Source organism: Scyliorhinus torazame, chromosome 13, assembly GCF_047496885.1.
Source record: "Scyliorhinus torazame isolate Kashiwa2021f chromosome 13, sScyTor2.1, whole genome shotgun sequence".
Taxonomy (NCBI): domain Eukaryota; kingdom Metazoa; phylum Chordata; class Chondrichthyes; order Carcharhiniformes; family Scyliorhinidae; genus Scyliorhinus; species Scyliorhinus torazame.
The window spans coordinates 218,767,173-218,784,385 of record NC_092719.1 but is presented as its reverse complement, the minus strand read 5'-3'; the positions used below and the strand labels follow the sequence as shown (position 1 = coordinate 218,784,385).

Below are 17,213 nucleotides of genomic sequence, written 5' to 3'. Positions count from 1 at the left end.
CCCCCCCCCCCCCCCCCCCCCGTAACAAAGAAAAGAAATAAAGCTTGTGTGGCAAGACATGAACATACGATACATAACTTTGTATATAGGATTCTTCCCGTACATGTCAGTTTCCGGATCATTCATGTATTTTCTTGCTCACCTGCCCCTCAAAGACACCCCCCCCCTCATCCCCATCCCCCCCCTCAATCATCCGCCCCCTTCAATCCTCCCCCCATTTGCCCCCCTCCCTCCACAAACGATGTCCCCCCCCCCCTTCCACGAACGATGTCCCCCCCTCCACGAACGATGTCCCCCCCCGGGTTGCTGCTGCTGCTGTCCGACCCTCATCTAACGCTCCGCGAGATGGTCTAGGAACGGTTGCCACCGCCTGTAGAACCCCTGCACAGACCCTCTCAAGGCAAACTTTATCCTCTCCAACTTGATAAACCCAGCCATATCGTTTATCTAGGCCTCCACTCTGGGGGGCTTCGCCTCCTTCCACATTAACAAGTTCCTTCGCCGGGCTACTAGGGATGCAAAGGCCAGAATGCCGGCCTCTTTCGCCTCCTGCACTCCCGGCTCGTCCACTACTCCAAATAGGTCTAGCCCCCAGCTTGGCTTGACCCGGACTTTCACCACCTTAGATACTGTTCCCACAACTCCCCTCCAGAACCCCTCCAGTGCCGGGCAGGACCAAAACATATGGACACGGTTCGCCGGACTTCCTGAGCACCTCCCGCAACTGTCCTCCACCCCAAAGAACCTACTCAGCCTCGCCGCCGTCATATGCGCTCTGTGAACCACCTTAAATTGTATCAGGCTAAGCCTAGCACACGAGGAGGAATTAACCCTACTTAGGGCATCAGCCCACAGCCCCTCCTCCCCCAACTCCTCTTCCCATTTACCCTTCAGCTCCTCTACCAAAGCCTCCCCCTCTTCTTTCATCTCCTGGTATATCGCCAACACCTTGCCCTCCCCAACCCATACGGCCAAAATCACACTCTCTTGAATCCCCCGTGCCGTGAGTAGCAGAAATTCCCTCACAAACGCCCTCACTTGCATGTATCTAAAAGTGTTTCCCAGGGGTAGCCCAAATTTCTCCTCCAGCGCCCTTAAGCTCGCAAACGTCCCGTCAATGAACAGGTCCCCCGTTCTTCTGATCCCAGCCCGATGCCAGCTCTGAAACCCCCCGTCCATCTTTCCTGGGACAAACCGATGGTTGTCTCTAATCGGGGACCATACCGAGGCTCCCGTCGCACCCCTGTGCCGTCTCCACTGCCCCCAGATCTTTAGCGTTGCCACCACCACCGGGCTCGTGGTGTACCTCGTCGGCGAGAGCGGCAGCGGTGCCGTCACCAGCGCCCCCAGGCTCGCTCCTTTGCAGGACGCCATCTCCAGCCTCTTCCACGCTGCCCCCTCTCCCTCCATCACCCATTTACGGATCATTGCCACGTTGGCTGCCCAATAGTAACCACCCAAATTCGGCAGCGCCAGCCCTCTATCTCTGCTACGCTCCAGGAACCCCCTCCTTGCCCTCGGGGTCTTGCTCGCCCACACAAATCCCATAATGCTCCTACTTACCCTCTTAAAGAAGGCCTTAGTAATCATAATTGGGAGGCATTGGAATACAAAAAGAAACCTCGGGAGGACCACCATTTTAACCGACTGTACCCTACCCGCCAGCGAGAGTGGCAGCATGTCCCACCTTTTAAAGTCCTCCTCCATCTGTTCCACCAGCCGCGTCAAATTAAGCCTGTGCAGTGCCCCCCAGCTCCTAGCTACCTGAATCCCCAAGTATCGAAAGCTCCCTTCCTGAAGGTCGTCTATCCCTCCTCCCTGGTCCCCCGGGTGGATCACAAAGAGCTCGCTCTTTCCCACATTGAGCTTATAGCTCGAAAAGTCTCCAAACTCCCTTAGGATCTGCATTACCTCAACCATCCCCTCCGCTAGATCTGCCACGTTCAGCAACAGGTCGTCTGCGTACAGCGACACTCGATGTTCCTCCCCCCCCTCGGACCACCCCCTTCCATTTCCCCGACTCCCTTAACGCCATGGCCAAAGGTTCAATTGCCAATGCAAACAGCAGAGGGGACAGGGGGCACCCCTGCCTTGTCCCTCGGTACAACCGGAAATACTCCGACCTTTGCCGGTTCGTGGCCACACTCGCCACCGGGGCTTTATACAGGAGCTTAACCCAACTGATAAACCCTCCCCCGAACCCAAACCTCCTCAACACTTCTCAGAGATACTCCCACTCTACCCGGTCAAAGGCCTTCTCCGCATCCATGGCTGTCACTATCCCCGCTTCTCCCTCCACCGATGGCATCATTGTCACATTTAGGAGCCTTTGCACATTAGTATTTAACTGTCTACACTTTACGAATCCCGTCTGGTCCTCGTGAATCACCCCCGGGACACAGTCCTCAATCCTCGTGGCCAACATTTTTGCCAGCAACTTAGCATCCACGTTAAGGAGCGAGATCGGTCTATACGACCCACATTGCAGTGGGTCCTTATCCCACTTCAAGATCAAAGAGATCGTCGCCTCCGACACTGTCGGGGGCAGGGCCCTCCACCCCTCCCTTGCTTCATTGAAGGTCCTTACCAACAACGGGGCTAACAGGTCTACATACTTCCTATAGAACTCCACCGGGAACCCACCCGGCCCCGGAGCCTTCCCTGCCTGCATGCTCCCAAGTCCTTTTACCAGCTCGAGACGGATGCTGTTAATGTGGAGGGACTCGAAACCCCCGAGTGTGGAGACCTGGGTTAGCGACATGGCGGGGTTCCTCAGCCTGGAGCGAATAAAGGTCACCTTGAGAGGGTCCTTGATGGGGTTCTCCTGGCGGTGGCAACCTTTCCTCGACTTTCATGGGGAGCAGTAAGTGTCAGCAGCAGCAGCAGCATCCGGGGGGGGGGGGGGGGGGGGGGGTTATTTTAGCTAGCATACTCAACGTTTTCTCTCTTCTCCATCCCCCTTATTTTCAAGGCTGCGGAGTGAGAAAACCACAGCCATACCAACAAGATAAACATTTCCTTAATGTTTGTTCCATTAACCATCTTGTTAGTCAAGTGCAATTTCATTGATAGAAAAATACTGCAGCATCACCAATTGCAACTTTCACTGCCCCCAACACGTCTAACCCCGCCCCAAAACCCAGAAAAAAAAAATCAATGAATTGCAAGGTAACCAGTGGAAAATATAGTCCAGACCATTTAACCTTTTCTGATGTGTCTATCTTCTCTTTGCTTCCATTTTTTTTTTTTAATTGCTCCATTCATTACCACTTTCCCACTTTTGTGAGGGCCACGAAGAATCCAGCACGAGTTTCAAGGATACAAGAAATAACATTTATTTATAATAACATATATATACATAACAGCAGCAACCTCACTTGCTGCTTACTCCTTCCTGCTAGTTCTAAACTGGCCAGCTTTATTTATACAGGGAGACTGCGAATGATTTCTCCGCCCCCCCTCATTGGGGGAAGCTCATACTCCCACAGATTGTGGGATTGTCATTAGTCCCCCAGCCAATGGTAAGCAAGCAGGTTATAACATCCCTCCCCCCCCGAAGTCCAAGGAATCCACCGAAGACCCTAGCGAAGGAGGGCGTCGGACTAGTTTTGCCGCAGGCCGGAAACCATTTGTACGAGGCGCTGGATCGGGCGGCGTGTAACGAGACGGAGACCGGCGCTTCCGTGATGAACGGCGTTAACGGTTGTACATCCACGGCCCGTGGGCCCTAGGATTCCCCCTCAGATGCGTCCGGTGTCTCCATCTCGGAGTCAGAGTCTGCTGCCTCTGTCATCTCGGCGTCTCTATCTCCGCGCGGTTCTGTGACGGCCTGCGCAGGCTTTGAGTGAGGCACCAGAGGAAGATTGTGAGGACTACTTTCCATTGTCTCTGGTCTCTGCGGCTGTAGAAATGATCTCCGGGGGCGAGGAATCTTTGGAAGGGATAGCCTTCTGGACCGAACGTGGTCTACATGTTTGAGCTGGAGACGACCCTGGGCTTGCACCTGGTAAGATATAGGGCCCGTTTGGCAAAGATTACGCCAGGGACCCACTGGGCACCCACAGCAAAATTTAGAACGAACACTGGGTCACCAGGTGCAAACTGCCGAATTGGCCGATGCTGAGAAAAACCCTGTCCCTGCCGTTCTTGTGTGCGGCGTACTTTTGCGCCAATGGCCGGGAAAACCATACTAAAGCGGGTGAGAAGTCTCCGGCCCATTAGGAGTTCTGCGGGAGCTACCCCAGTCACCGCATGGGGTGTGGTTCTACACGAAAACAAAAGCGAGCCAGTCTCGTGTCCATTGACCCGGAAGACTGCTTTTTAAGGCTTCGGTTGAATGTCTGCACTGCGCGCTCCGCCAACCCATTTGAAGCCGGGTGGTAAGGGGCAGTGCAGATATGGCGTATGCCGTTCATCTTCATGAACCTCGCAAACTCCTCACTGGTGAATGGAGCGCTGTCATCCGTGACCAGCACCTCGGGGAGACCATGTGTACTAAAAGACAAACGCATCTTCTCAATTGCTGCGCAGGACGTTGTGCCTAGCATCTTATGCACCTCTAGCCATTTAGACTGGGCGTCGATTAATAAAAGGAACATGGATCCTTGAAAAGGGCCGGCGAAATCCGCATGCAAGCGCACCCAAGGCCGCCCTGGCCATTCCCAGGGGCGCGGCCGGCGGAAGCTTCTGATGCTCTTGACCAATGGAGCAGCTTTGGCCACTTTCTCAATGTCGGCGTCAAGGCCTGGCCACCAAACATAACTCCGGGCCAACATTTTCATTTTGGTCACACCGGGATGCCCATTGTGCAAGTCTGAGTATTAGCTCCTGTCCTTTTTCCGGGACAATCACACGCGTCCCCCACAAGAGGATGCCGTCATCGCTTCTCGGCCTTTCAGCTAAGATCAAGTGCCTGTACATTGAGCCTTTGGCTCAGATCTGGTATGTCTCTCTTGTGGGGACCATGAATTCGATTCAATTTGCATTAGTTTTTTGGAGCAGGTGAGGAGCTGGATTAGGGGTTCGCCCCTGACACACACTCTGAGCCCTGGCTTGGTAACTCAGAAAAGGAAAAAAAAATTTTAAAAACAAGAGGATGCCGTCTTCCACGCTGAATTCTGACAGCTTGGAAGAAAATGCCCGCAACTCGCCTGGGAGCTGTCTATGCTGCCCACCATACAGGACTGTGTGTCGAACCTTTGACAGGACTGGCTCTGTCTGGGTCCACTCACGGATCCGTGATGCCGCGACAGGCAAGGTGTCCATAAAATTTAGGGTTGCAACCACCTCACCGGTCGTGGGGGTCGACATGGGGCCGGTCGATAAAGGCAATCGGCTTAGTGCGTCGGCAATCGCTATCTGCGTTCCTGGTTTGTGCTCCAGAGAATACTCGTATGCAGCGAGCAACAAAGCCCAGCGCTGGATCCGTGCTGAAGCAATGGGCGTTATTGGCTTATCCTCTCTCAAAAGTCCCAGCAGAGGCTTATGATCAGTCACGATAGTGGAAGTGGCGGCCATACACGTACTGGTGGAAACGTTTCACCGCAAAGACCATTGCCAGGCCCTCCTTCTCGATCTGCGGGTACTTTTTTCCGCTGCAGTCAATGTGCGGGAGGCGAAAGCTATCGGCCGCTCGGCCCCGTTCTCCATCTTGTGGGACAGGACGGCCCCAATACCATATGGGGATGCATCACATGTGACGAGCAAAGGCTTTCCAGGATCATAGTGGGTTAGTAACCCAGACGACGACAATTGTTGTTTTACCCGCCGGAAAGCGGTTTCTTGCAGCTGACCCCAAACCCAGGTGTGATTTTTCTTTAGCAGAAGATGCAACGGGGCCACCGTAGTTGCCAGATTGGGGAGGAACTTCCCGTAATAGTTTACGAGGCCAAGGAAAGAACGAAGATGCGAAGTGCCAGTCGGGGCGGGGGCCTGTTGAATCGCGCGCACCTTCTCTGCGACGGGGTGCAAACCTTCGCGGTCCACCCGATAACCCAGGTAGACTACTTCCTTCGCCTGAAAGACGCACTTTGTGCGACGTAAAAGGACTCCAGCCTCCGAAAAGCATCTAAGGACAGCCTCCAGATTTTCCAAATGTTCCTGCTCCGACGTCACTGTGATCAAAACGTCATCTAAGTAGACAGCGACACACGGTAAACCTCTCAAAATGCACTCCATAACGCATTGAAAAATAGCGCAGGCAGAGGATACTCCAAAGGACAAACGTGTATATTCATACAGGCCCCGGAGTGTATTAATCGTTACATATGGTCGGGAGGCAGGGTCCAGCTCCAACTGTAGGTAGACGTGACTCATATCTAATTTTGTGAATGAGAGTCCACCTGCAAGCTTTGCGTAGAGATCCTCTATGCGAGGCATTGGATATCTGTCGAGTCGGGAAGCCGTATTCACTGTAAGTTTCTAGTCGCCGCACAAGCGAACTGTGGCATCTGGCTTCATTACAGGTTCAATTGATGCTGCCCAGTCAGCGAAACAGACGGGCCTGATAATACCCAAAGTTTCCAAACGAGTGAGCTCCCCTTCTACCATCTCGAGCAAGGCGTAAGGCAGCGGGCGCGCCCGGAAATAGCGCGGCGTGGCTCCTGGTTCGACTTGGATACGGGCTACGGCCCTTTTATTTTCCCCAAACCGGGCTGAAATACATCTGGGTATCGTCCTAGCACCTCAGTCAACTCTCCAGAAACTGTTTGAAGGATGTGCTGCCACTGCAAGCGCAAATGGTGCAACCAGTCCCGACCCAACAGGCTGGGCCCATGGCCGCGCACCACGATAAGTGGGAAACGCCCCTCCTGGCGTCCATAAACAACAGGGTGTCATCGTAGTTCTTGCGATGTCCAATGGTTCCTCCATGTAGGTGGCCAACCTGGCCTGTGTGTTGGTTAATGTAAGGGTCTGTATACCCTGCTTGATGCAGTCGAATGTCCTCTGGGCGATCACGGAGACTGCTGCGCCAGTGTCCAACTCCATCTCAAGCGGGTGACCATTGACCCGTACTGTCACCTTAATGGGGGCCACACGGGGAGCTGCCACAAAATGCAGCTGCAGGCAGTCATCCTCCGTCTCCACGTCCTCAGGAGTAGTCACCGCAGGTTCATCCACATGGAAGGTACTGCCCCTGGGCTGGTCCCAGTTTCAGTCGTAACGACGGCGCCTCTGGCGCCCCCAGGACCGGTGTCCGCGATGGGGTCAGCGCCTACAAGTCTGACACGGACATGGCTCCTCATCCATTGGTTCTGGAGAAGGCTCCCTTCGGGTAGGAATGTCCGACGGCCACTGGCATCGATCCGGACGTCGCCTCACCCAAGGTACCGCAGGAGTGCGGGGGGACATTTTCGGACGGAAGGGGTTGCGCCCCAAGGCATGCACTTCCATTCCCTGTATCTCCTGCACTCCTCGTTCTGCACTCTCTCGGGCCAATACTATTTGAACGGCCTGTTGAAAAGTCAATGTTGGCTGAGCTAACAACTTTCTCTGGGTGGCCGCATGGTTAATACCACAAACCAAACGGTCGCGTAACATTTCTGACAAGGTCTCACCATAGTCACAGTACTCCGCAATCCTGCGTAGCCTGGATAGAAAATCGGCAAGGGATTCTCCTGGGGTCCTCTCAGCGGTATTAAACCGGTAACGTTGGACTATCGTGGACGGGGCTGGGTTAAAATGCTGCCCCACTAAATTTGCAAGTTCCTCAAACGTTTTGGTGTCCGGCGCAGCTGGGTACGCACGGCTCCTAATCTCCCTAAACGTATGCGGGCCGCAGGCGGTAGCAATATGACCACCTGGCGCTCGTTGTCAGTGATATGGTTTGCCCGGAAATAGTAACGCATCCATTGTGCATACTGGTTCCAGCTTTCCAGCGCAGCATCAAAAACATCCAAACATCCGTACAGAGGCATGGTGTCATAGAAAACAACTTCCAACCTGTATCCAACAAAAATCCAGGGAGGTGGCTTCAACAGTGTAGACAGCTATTCACTTTCACCCTTGTCGCCAGTTTTGTGATGGCCACGAAGAATCCAGCACGAGTTTCAAGGATACAAGAAATAACATTTATTTACAATAACATATATATATACATAACAGCAGCAACCTCACTTGCTGCTTACTCCTTCCTGCTAGTTCCAAACTGGCCAGCTTTATTTACACAGGGAGACTGCTAATGATTTCTCCGCCCCTCTCATTGGGGAAGCTCATACTCCCACAGGATTGTGGGATTTTCACTAGTCCCCAGCCAATGGTAAGTAGGCAGGTTATTACACCTACCCAATTAAATGTTACCTTTTAGCTTCTTTCCCCTTCTGGATTTTTCACTAAAGTTACTCCTCCCATTGCTCACAATTTGCTGTCTTCCTTCCTCAAGAACAGAAAACATTTATTTATTTATTTATGTTTCCCTTTTTTTTTTAAAATATAAATTTAGAGTACCCAATTCATTTTTCCCAACTAAGGGAGCAATTCACCTACCGTGCACTCTGTGGATAGTGGGGGCGAAACCCACACAAACGGGGAGAATGTGCAAACTCCACACGGGCAGTGACCCAGAGACGGGATCGAACCTGGAACCGCCTGGCTGCTTTCTCTTCCTATCCCTGGTACAGAACCCAGAGGTACACCACAAACACAGTATCAGGTACTATTAGTTAATTTGGGACAGAGAGGGGAAGCCAGCCTCACTTTCTTGGAATATATTGTTTCATCGCCACACCAGGCATTTACCAAGAAAGTTGAAGTATCCATTTAAAGCAAACTCCATAGTCAAACACAGTTCAGACCATGGTTTCTGAAAACAAGAAGTGGAAATGTATTTCGAAATCATGACTAATAAAGCAGAAATAATAAACATGTAACGGAGTTAGGCACTTGCAGTTATTTCCTTTACCAATTTAAGATTGTATGGAATTTTATTAGTGGTCAGGTATATTTATTTTCACCAAAAACCTCATTACCTGCACAGTTTTGTCACATCCACCCAGGTGAGCCTTGTTAACAAACACACTGGGAACAGTCTTCTGGCCAGTCATTTCTTGTAACACATTCTGCATATTACTCCCCTCTTCTGAAAAACAAAAGCCACATGCAAGAACTTACAACTTTGTATCATGATAGCAAGATGGTCAAACACACACATTCTATAATCTCAATTGTAATGGGCAAATCGGTGTAGCACAGTGGTTAGCACTGTTGCCTCACAGCACCATAGATCTGGGTTCGATTCTGGCCTTGGGTGATTGTGTAGAGTTTGCACTTTCTCCTCGTGTCTGCGTGGGTGTCCTCCGGGTGCTCTGGTTTCCTTCCACAGACTAAAGATATGCAGGTTAGGTGGACTGGCCATGCTAAATTGCCCCAGATGGGTTTTCAGGAATAGGGTGCGGGTTGGGGCTGAGGTAGGGTGCTCTTTCTGAGGTTCGATGCAGACCTGATGGGCCGAATGGCGTTCCTCTGCACTGCAGGGATTCAAAGACTGATGTGCTGTGGTTGAAGTGAAGCCTACTCAAATGCCCCAATTTGGCCAACATCTGAATTTAAAAAGTAGCTAGAGTCTGCTTTTAAGTGCTAGTCAAGGAAAAAAAGTGGATAAAGCATTATATAAACTGACCTTAACCAAGCAGAAATGACTTGCTGGTGTGGACCTTTATGCACTGATTTATATGTGTTGCAACTTGTGATGAAATTCCAAACATATGCCTGACGCGAGCGGAGACACAGACTAGTGAAATGGGCATACACAACAATTCAATTTAGTGAGGATAATCTAAATGTGGTTTTAAGGACAAGAGTAAAATGTGTCACAGATTATTGAAAATGGCAGAGTAAAATAAGGCAGTTATGGGATAATCAGCTTTGTAAACTGGGCCATCAAATACAAAAACAACCCATGCTAGACTTTCACAAACCATTGGTTAGGTACTCAACTGGAGTGCTGTGTACAATTCTGGGCAACACACTTTAGGAAGAATGTCTTGGAGAGCACATAGGAGATTTACCAGTAGTGCACCTTAGTTATGTAGAAAGATTGGAAAAGCTGGAATCCCAGGCATTGTTCAGATGAAACCAGACGTGTTCTGGGCCGAGTCGTTTTCCTACTGGCATCGTGGAGAATTGGGTGTGGGTGAAAGATTCTTCCTCTGCATCCCATTAGTGAGATGCAAATGAGTTTCAAGCTGGCCTCCAGCAAGTTGTAATTTGGAATGCACTGCCTGTTACTATTGAATCTCCCCCACCACCCTTTCAAAGAGAATTGGACAAAAACATGAGGGGGAAAATATTCTGGGGCAATTGTAAAAAAAAAGGAGGGAAGTGGATTGGCCAAATGGCCTCCTCCTCTGCTGTACCAATGATTCTAAGCATGTGATTTTGCTCTGTGCTGCACATCATTCTCTGACAAGACGAGGAGTGCAGATCAGTAAAGTTCTTTCAAATCTACACTCCAGATTGGAAATTATTTGGTGTCTATTGGTTTAACAAAAGCAAGGCTGTGTGCGTACAATTCAGCCTAAACTGAATAAGGTTCCCAGCCCTCATCACTATTTGATGTCCCATGATGAAAAGCAAACATTTCTGATAGTCCTTAAAATGAAGGAACAAGGCATAAATATGATTCAACAGTTTAATTCTCTATTATGTATGGTGATCATAGCTATTAGCAAAACAAACCAAAGTTTGGACTGTAATTTGAATACTTTTCCCTTGCTCTGCATGACTCTGCATTTTTCCCTTATATTTGGACGGTCAAGTATACACTGATAACACGCGGGCAGCGTGTTAAATATTAAATAGTATCTTAAGAGTGAAATAGGATAACAAACAGTTACTGACACAACATAAAAGCTTACGGAATGTTACCTAGTAAATCAAGTTCCACAACATGAATATCAATGTCCATTGCACTAAACAGTTCTTTAACCTATATGAAAGAAAACACAACACATTACTAAAAGCAAACAGTGCCGACAAAACTAAAGATTTCCACATTCATTACGTGTCTGAAGTATCACATACAATACTCTGCACCACAAATAAATGTAGATTAACACTGGGTTTATACATTATTTTCACAGCCTGAAGGTATGTACTCCAGCTGGGGTATGTTTCCACAGGCAGTACGCCAGAACCTCAACCATGAGGGGACTGTTTGTGCCAACACAGAAAATAGAGGCAGTCTATTTGGCCCTGGACAGCATCACAGCCAAGCTAATCCTGCCACCACCTGACAGTCACATTTTCCTGGAGTAATAGCTGTCAGGATATCCTAGTGGGAAGTTTAAAGAAGGGAAATGATCACAGCATTTACGAGTTCAATAATGCAGAGTAAATTGGAACTGAAAATTGATACACAATTTAACTTGTATTCAGAAGTTGGATTGGTCGCATGCTTAAAAAATTCATAAGAGACTACTTCTCCATCACTTTCTTAGTAGTGTCCACCTGTACATTTAGCTATAGTGACAAATATTAGCAAGACTACCCTACCCATTTGCCACATTGTGATTGAAGCAGATTCTGGAGAACTTACCCAAGTGGCAGCATAAAATTTCACATTTACACAATTAAAGGAAAAATAGTAACTCTTGCTAGCTAGGTATTTAACTTTGTATTCCCCTCCTCTTGAAAGAAAGGCACACTTCCATTTATTTACAGCCAATGAAGTACTTTTCTGCTGAAGTGTAGGGGAAACAGCAGCCAATTTGTGGACAGCAAACAGTCACCAAAATATGATAATAAACAGACTATCTGGGTGTGATTTATTGTCACGTGTACCGAGGTACAGTGAAAAGTATTGCTCTGCGTGCAGTCCAGACAGATCGTTCCATACATGAAAAAACATGGAACATGCGGTACATTTGCAATGTAAATACATAGGAAGACACCAGGTGAAGCATACGGAGTGTTGTGCTACTCAGTGGTGAAGATGCGTGGAGAGATCAGTTCAGTCCATAAGAGGGTCATTCAGAAGTCTGGTAACAGTGGGGAAGAGGGTGTTTTTGAATCTGTTAGTGCAATCTCTTTTAAGTGATGTGGATTGAGGGATACAGGCTGGTCAAGAGACCAGGGAGCTCAGGGAGCTCCCCTCCCTGTCCCCCCACTCCACTCCCCAGCAGAAAATATGGCAGAGGCTGGATCGTTGGGTCGGGCCGCACCCTTCACACAGTGGTGACTCTGACCAAGGTGATGGCAGAAGAGTTTGAGAGGCAGTTTGCCAAGCACATGCTGGTGATGCGTAAGGAGATGGTGGCAGCGATGAAGGAGCTGTTGGAAGAGGCGATGGCCCCGGTGTTGAAGACTTCAGCCGAGGTACAGGAGCAAGGAGAGAAGTTGAAGAGAGAGGAGGAAGCTCTTCCACAAGTTCCATGTTAAGGAGAAGGTCCTGAGTTGCACGAAGCAAAGGCATGAGGTGAAGTGGGAAGTTGCTGGTATTCGTATATACCAGGACTTTACTGTGGAGCTGGCGCAAAGGCAGGCAGCCTTCTACCGGGTGAAGACAGCCCTCTACAGCAATGGTGTGAGGTTCAGCGTGGTCTACCCGGCGAAACAGAGGAAGAACTATCTCGAGAGACTTCACAAGTTTGGAGGAGCTGGGGGAGAAATATGGGTTGGCTCAGGGGGAGGGGTTTAGGTTGCTGCAGACTCAAGATGTTGCAAGGAAGGTTCTTCCGACCTTCCCGATAGCGCCAGCTACCTTGTTGCTAGAAACAGTGCTGTCAGGTGGAGGGGGGTTATTTTGGCAATCTATGGGAGCATCCTGGAAGAGGACAGGATGTCTATGGAGGGGATTACGGTGAAGTGGGAGGAGAAGCTGGGGCGGGGACAGTGATGGAAGAGGGGCTGTGTTATGAGGTGCTGCGGAGGATAAATGCCTCAACCTCATGTGCGAGGTTGGGGCTGATACAGTTGAGAGTCATGCACAGGGCGCACCTCACAAAATCGAGGATGAGCCAGTTTGAGGGGGTGGAGAATGTCTGTGAGCGATGGGGGTGGGGCTCCGCAAACCTCATTCATGTTTTGGTCCTGCCAGAAGCTGGGAAGCTTTTGGTAGGAGGTATTTAGCACAATCTCAGGGGTCTTACATATGAATGTGGAGCCCAGTCCCCAAGAAGCCATATTCAGGGTCGGACCGGCCTGAATTGCAGACGGGAGCAGATGTTTTAGCCTTCGCCTCGCTGATCACTCATTGGCGGGTCCTGTTGGGGTGGAGGTCAGCATCTCCATCCTATGCCTCGGCGTGGCGGGGGGACCTGGAGTTTTTGACCCTGAAGAAGGTGAAGCTTGAGCGGGGGGGGTCCACAATTCTTGGGGGTTGTTTATCATGCACTTTCGGGAGTTGGTTGCCGTTGAATGTGTTGGGGGGGGGGGGGGCACTGGTTTCTTTTTTATATTGTTGGGGTTGTTTTGTTTCTCTTCTGTGTGGCGAAAATAAGGCAATTTTAAAAAAAACATTTATGTCAATGTTATAGTTCCAAGATGAAGTTTATAAATACAGTACAATTTACCACATCTCACAAAAAACACTAAAAATGGGGTCTGCTCTGCAGGTTTACCAATGAGCAGACTGGGAATCCTTAGCGTTGTTGCACACTGATCTCAGCTAAGAAAGTGAAAGAGCATTTCAGTCAGGATGAGAAAGACAAGTGAAGAAGAATTCCTGCCACGGGTAACCTGCTCCGGTGTCACTGCTCACAAGGTCAGGACGCAACTTTCAACTGGAGATTATTTTTGTACCTCCTTTAAAAGCAGATGGCTTTCCCTATACAGTTTAACAACTCCTACCTACCCAAATGTGTATCTATTTTATTCAGTTCCACCACTATTTCCGAGAGGGAATTCCATATTTTTACATCTCCCAAGATCTAAAAAAAAAGCGTTTTGATAAATGTTTAGGCCAGTGAGACTCAAAAGGTTCTCCACCCACATATCCTCTCCCCAAATCAGCCTCAACATCGAAAGTTCTTCAATTAGCTCTCCTAGTCTATTGTAATCGAGAGCACTGATTTCTCTGGTTTCAAAACTAAGACATCACAAACCAGTACATTTCCTGCATTACGACTGTGACTACAATTTAGAAGGTATTCCAATGGCTCCAAAGGACTTCCAACAGTTGTGAAAAGCTCATATTACAAATCTTTTCCAGTCATTATTTTAGTGGATCTGATCTTGCCTTGGGATACTGCAAAGTGCGGCACGTGCGGCACACAAAGAAACAGTTAAAGGGGATAAGGCAAAAATAACTTTTATTTGCACTGTAGCTTATCACAGCATCAGGATGTCAGATGATTCTTGCACCGACTGAATTACTTCTAAAGTGCAATCTCTATATGTGGGCAAACACAATAGCCGATTTGTGAAATTTTACAGTGATTGACATAAATGGCCAGTTAATTTGTTTTGGTTGTGCTCATTGAGGGAGCAGTACCTCTGTTCAAACAGCACCATGAAGTCGATCTTGGACATTGAGAACTCAGTTGTAAAGGCTGATCTCAAACATCACACTGAATAATTGCACACACCTTCCCTCCGTACCGTGTTAATACAAATCCTGGAGTGTGTGCTTGAACCAATTCAGGGATGCAGGCTAATCTTTGATCAAATATCACTTTCACCATTGCGTTGGAAGGCATTTGAATATCTAGCAACCTAGAGTGGCTCCTTTGCATCTGTATACAGAATTAAGCTTTGCGGTGATGTTCTAGTCACACAGACTGAAAATCTAAATCCGGACACATTCTTGGGCAGGATAATTGATGCTTGATAGCGCAAAGTTGTACATATGAATAAGCCCAAGGCCATTCAGCCCCTCATGCAATAATAATCGCTTGGCACCCCGCGCACTCCGGGCCAGCTCCCGGGGAGATATTAACCCTTCCCCAGGGCCGCCACCCCGCACTCACCTTCTTACAGAAGGGGCAGAAGGATTTGCTGAACACCAGCACCGGGTTCGAGTCGATGAGACGCTGGATCCGCAGTTTGAGCTCCTCGGGAGCGGCGCTGGAGCCGGTCGGCGCCATGGTGCCCAGGCGAGCCGGAGGAGGGACGCGGCCCCTCAAACACGGAGTAGAGAAACAAATCACCTTCACGGCCTACTTTTACCTCATGAAATCACCAGAAAATGCAACTAATTATTTGGATTTGCCGATTAATCACTTGGCGCGCGGAGAAGATTCCCGAAGCTTCCCGGCTGTTCGCACAGCTGCCCCGCGCGCGCGCGCCACAACCCAGGTCAACTCCCGAGTCACTGCGCACGCTCCGCCCTGCCCCAGCCACTGCGCACGCTCCGCCCTGCCCCAGGCACTGCGCACGCTCCGCCCTGCCCCAGCCACTGCGCACGCTCCGCCCTGCCCCAGCCACTGCGCACGCTCCGCCCTGCCCCAGCCACTGCGCACGCTCCGCCCTGCCCCAGCCACTGCGCACGCTCCGCCCTGCCCCAGGCACTGCGCACGCTCCGCCCTGCCCCAGGCACTGCGCACGCTCCGCCCTGCCCCAGCCACTGCGACGCTCCGCCCTGCCCCAGCCACTGCGCACGCTCCGCCCTGCCCCAGCCACTGCGCACGCTCCGCCCTGCCCCAGCCACTGCGCACGCTCCGCCCTGCCCCAGGCACTGCGCACGCTCCGCCCTGCCCCAGCCACTGCGCACGATCCGCCCTGCCCCAGCTACTGCGCACGCTCCGCCCTGCCCCAGCCACTGCGCACGCTCCGCCCTGCCCCAGCCACTGCGTACGCTCCGCCCTGCCCCAGCCACTGCGCACGCTCCTCGTCCAGCAATCACTGCGCACGCTCCTCGTCCAGCAATCACTGCGCACGCTCCTCGTCCAGCAATCACTGCGCACACTCCGCCCTGCCCCAGTCACCGCTCACGCTCCGCCCTGCCCGAGTCACTGCGCACGGTCCGCCCTGCCTCAGTCACTGCGCACGCTCCGCCCTGCCCGAGTCACTGCGCACGGTCCGCCCTGCCTCAGTCACTGCGCACGCTCCGCCCTGCCCGAGTCACTGCGCACTCTCCGCCCTGCCCCAGTCACCGCTCACGCTCCGCCCTGCCCGAGTCACTGCGCACGCTCCGCCCTGCCCCAGTCACTGCGCTCTCCCGGAATCACTGCGCATGCTCCCGCGACCTGCCTGAAGAGATCTGATGGACACACATCTCCCCACCCTGCCGGCCCTCTGGCTAACTAAAACTATCAACTATCTTTAATGGGAACATTTAATTTATTTTGTGTCCGAAAGATGTTGCAGGACCCCACAGGCAATGCGGAAGACGCAACTACAAGCTCTGAGGTCATGGCGCCAATTTACATGGCAACACGGGCTAGAGCGCCCCCTGTGGAGTAGCTGTGGTTTCTGCAACTGGGACCCATGTGGAGGGGGGGGGGGGCACTGGGACCCATGTAAGGAGCCCAATCCCTATCCTCCACCAACCCTACAACCTCCTGAGATCTCTGCACTCACCCAGTCCTGGCTCTGGATTTCCCCCGAAACCTCTCCGCCTCATGTTCCTCTTTTAAGACTTTCCTTGAAGCCTGACTCTTTGACCAAGATGTTGGTCCCTTGCACGAATATCTCCTTATGTGGCTCACTGTCAAATTCTGTCTTATTACACGCTTGTAAAGCACCTTTGGATATTTTGCAATGTTAAAGCTGCTGGTGTCTCATTGAAGGAGATCGGCGTTGGTATCACAACAAACTCTCCATGCCGTTTCTATTCAGCATTTTGTTGGCAGGCTCGGCTCCTCATCCAACATCCGGCCTTGGAAGAGCCACAATTTCACCAGCCAATCACCGGAGAGGTTGAAGCCATTGTCTTCATTTGCCTCCTCCCCCAGCATCACCACCTCAATGTCCTCGTCACTGACGCCATATCTTACCCCAGCCACTGCCTCTAATTAACTGGTGCCACCGGTCTGAGAGACTGGCCTCCTTCTGTTCCAGTAATGAAACTCTCACTCATGCTTTTTCTCACCTCCAGAGATGGGTCCCTGGGCCCTCCTGACATCCTCCAGAAAATTCAGCTCCTCCATAACTCCTGGCTGGGAACGTCAGCGACATTGCCCTGACGTTGGCCGAGGCCCGGGCAGGGCTGCCCTCTCACAGGCGACCATGTGCCAGAGCCACCTGGACATTGCAGCGGTGCACCTCAGCATGGCCCAGTCACTGCAGGCCATGGCTAAGGTGGCATTGCCCAGGCGCTGGCCATTGTTACGCAGACA

The 17,213-nt window shown here is 51.0% G+C and overlaps 1 protein-coding gene across 1 annotated transcript in view; it reads right to left on the bottom strand.

Annotated features, from left to right (window-relative positions):
• LOC140388627 (thioredoxin reductase 1, cytoplasmic-like) overlaps positions 1 to 15,089 on the bottom strand; it is a 78,982-nt gene extending 63,893 nt beyond the window's left edge. The window contains exons 1-5 of the mRNA XM_072473073.1: positions 14,904 to 15,089; positions 10,864 to 10,924; positions 8,952 to 9,076; positions 7,522 to 7,551; positions 1 to 43 (exon numbers count right to left, since the gene is read on the bottom strand). Of these exons, the coding sequence (XP_072329174.1) occupies positions 1 to 43; positions 7,522 to 7,551; positions 8,952 to 9,076; positions 10,864 to 10,924; positions 14,904 to 15,020 (376 nt within the window). The 5' untranslated portion in view covers positions 15,021 to 15,089. The remainder of the gene's footprint in view (positions 44 to 7,521; positions 7,552 to 8,951; positions 9,077 to 10,863; positions 10,925 to 14,903) is intronic.
• Positions 15,090 to 17,213: the final 2,124 nt, after the last annotated feature.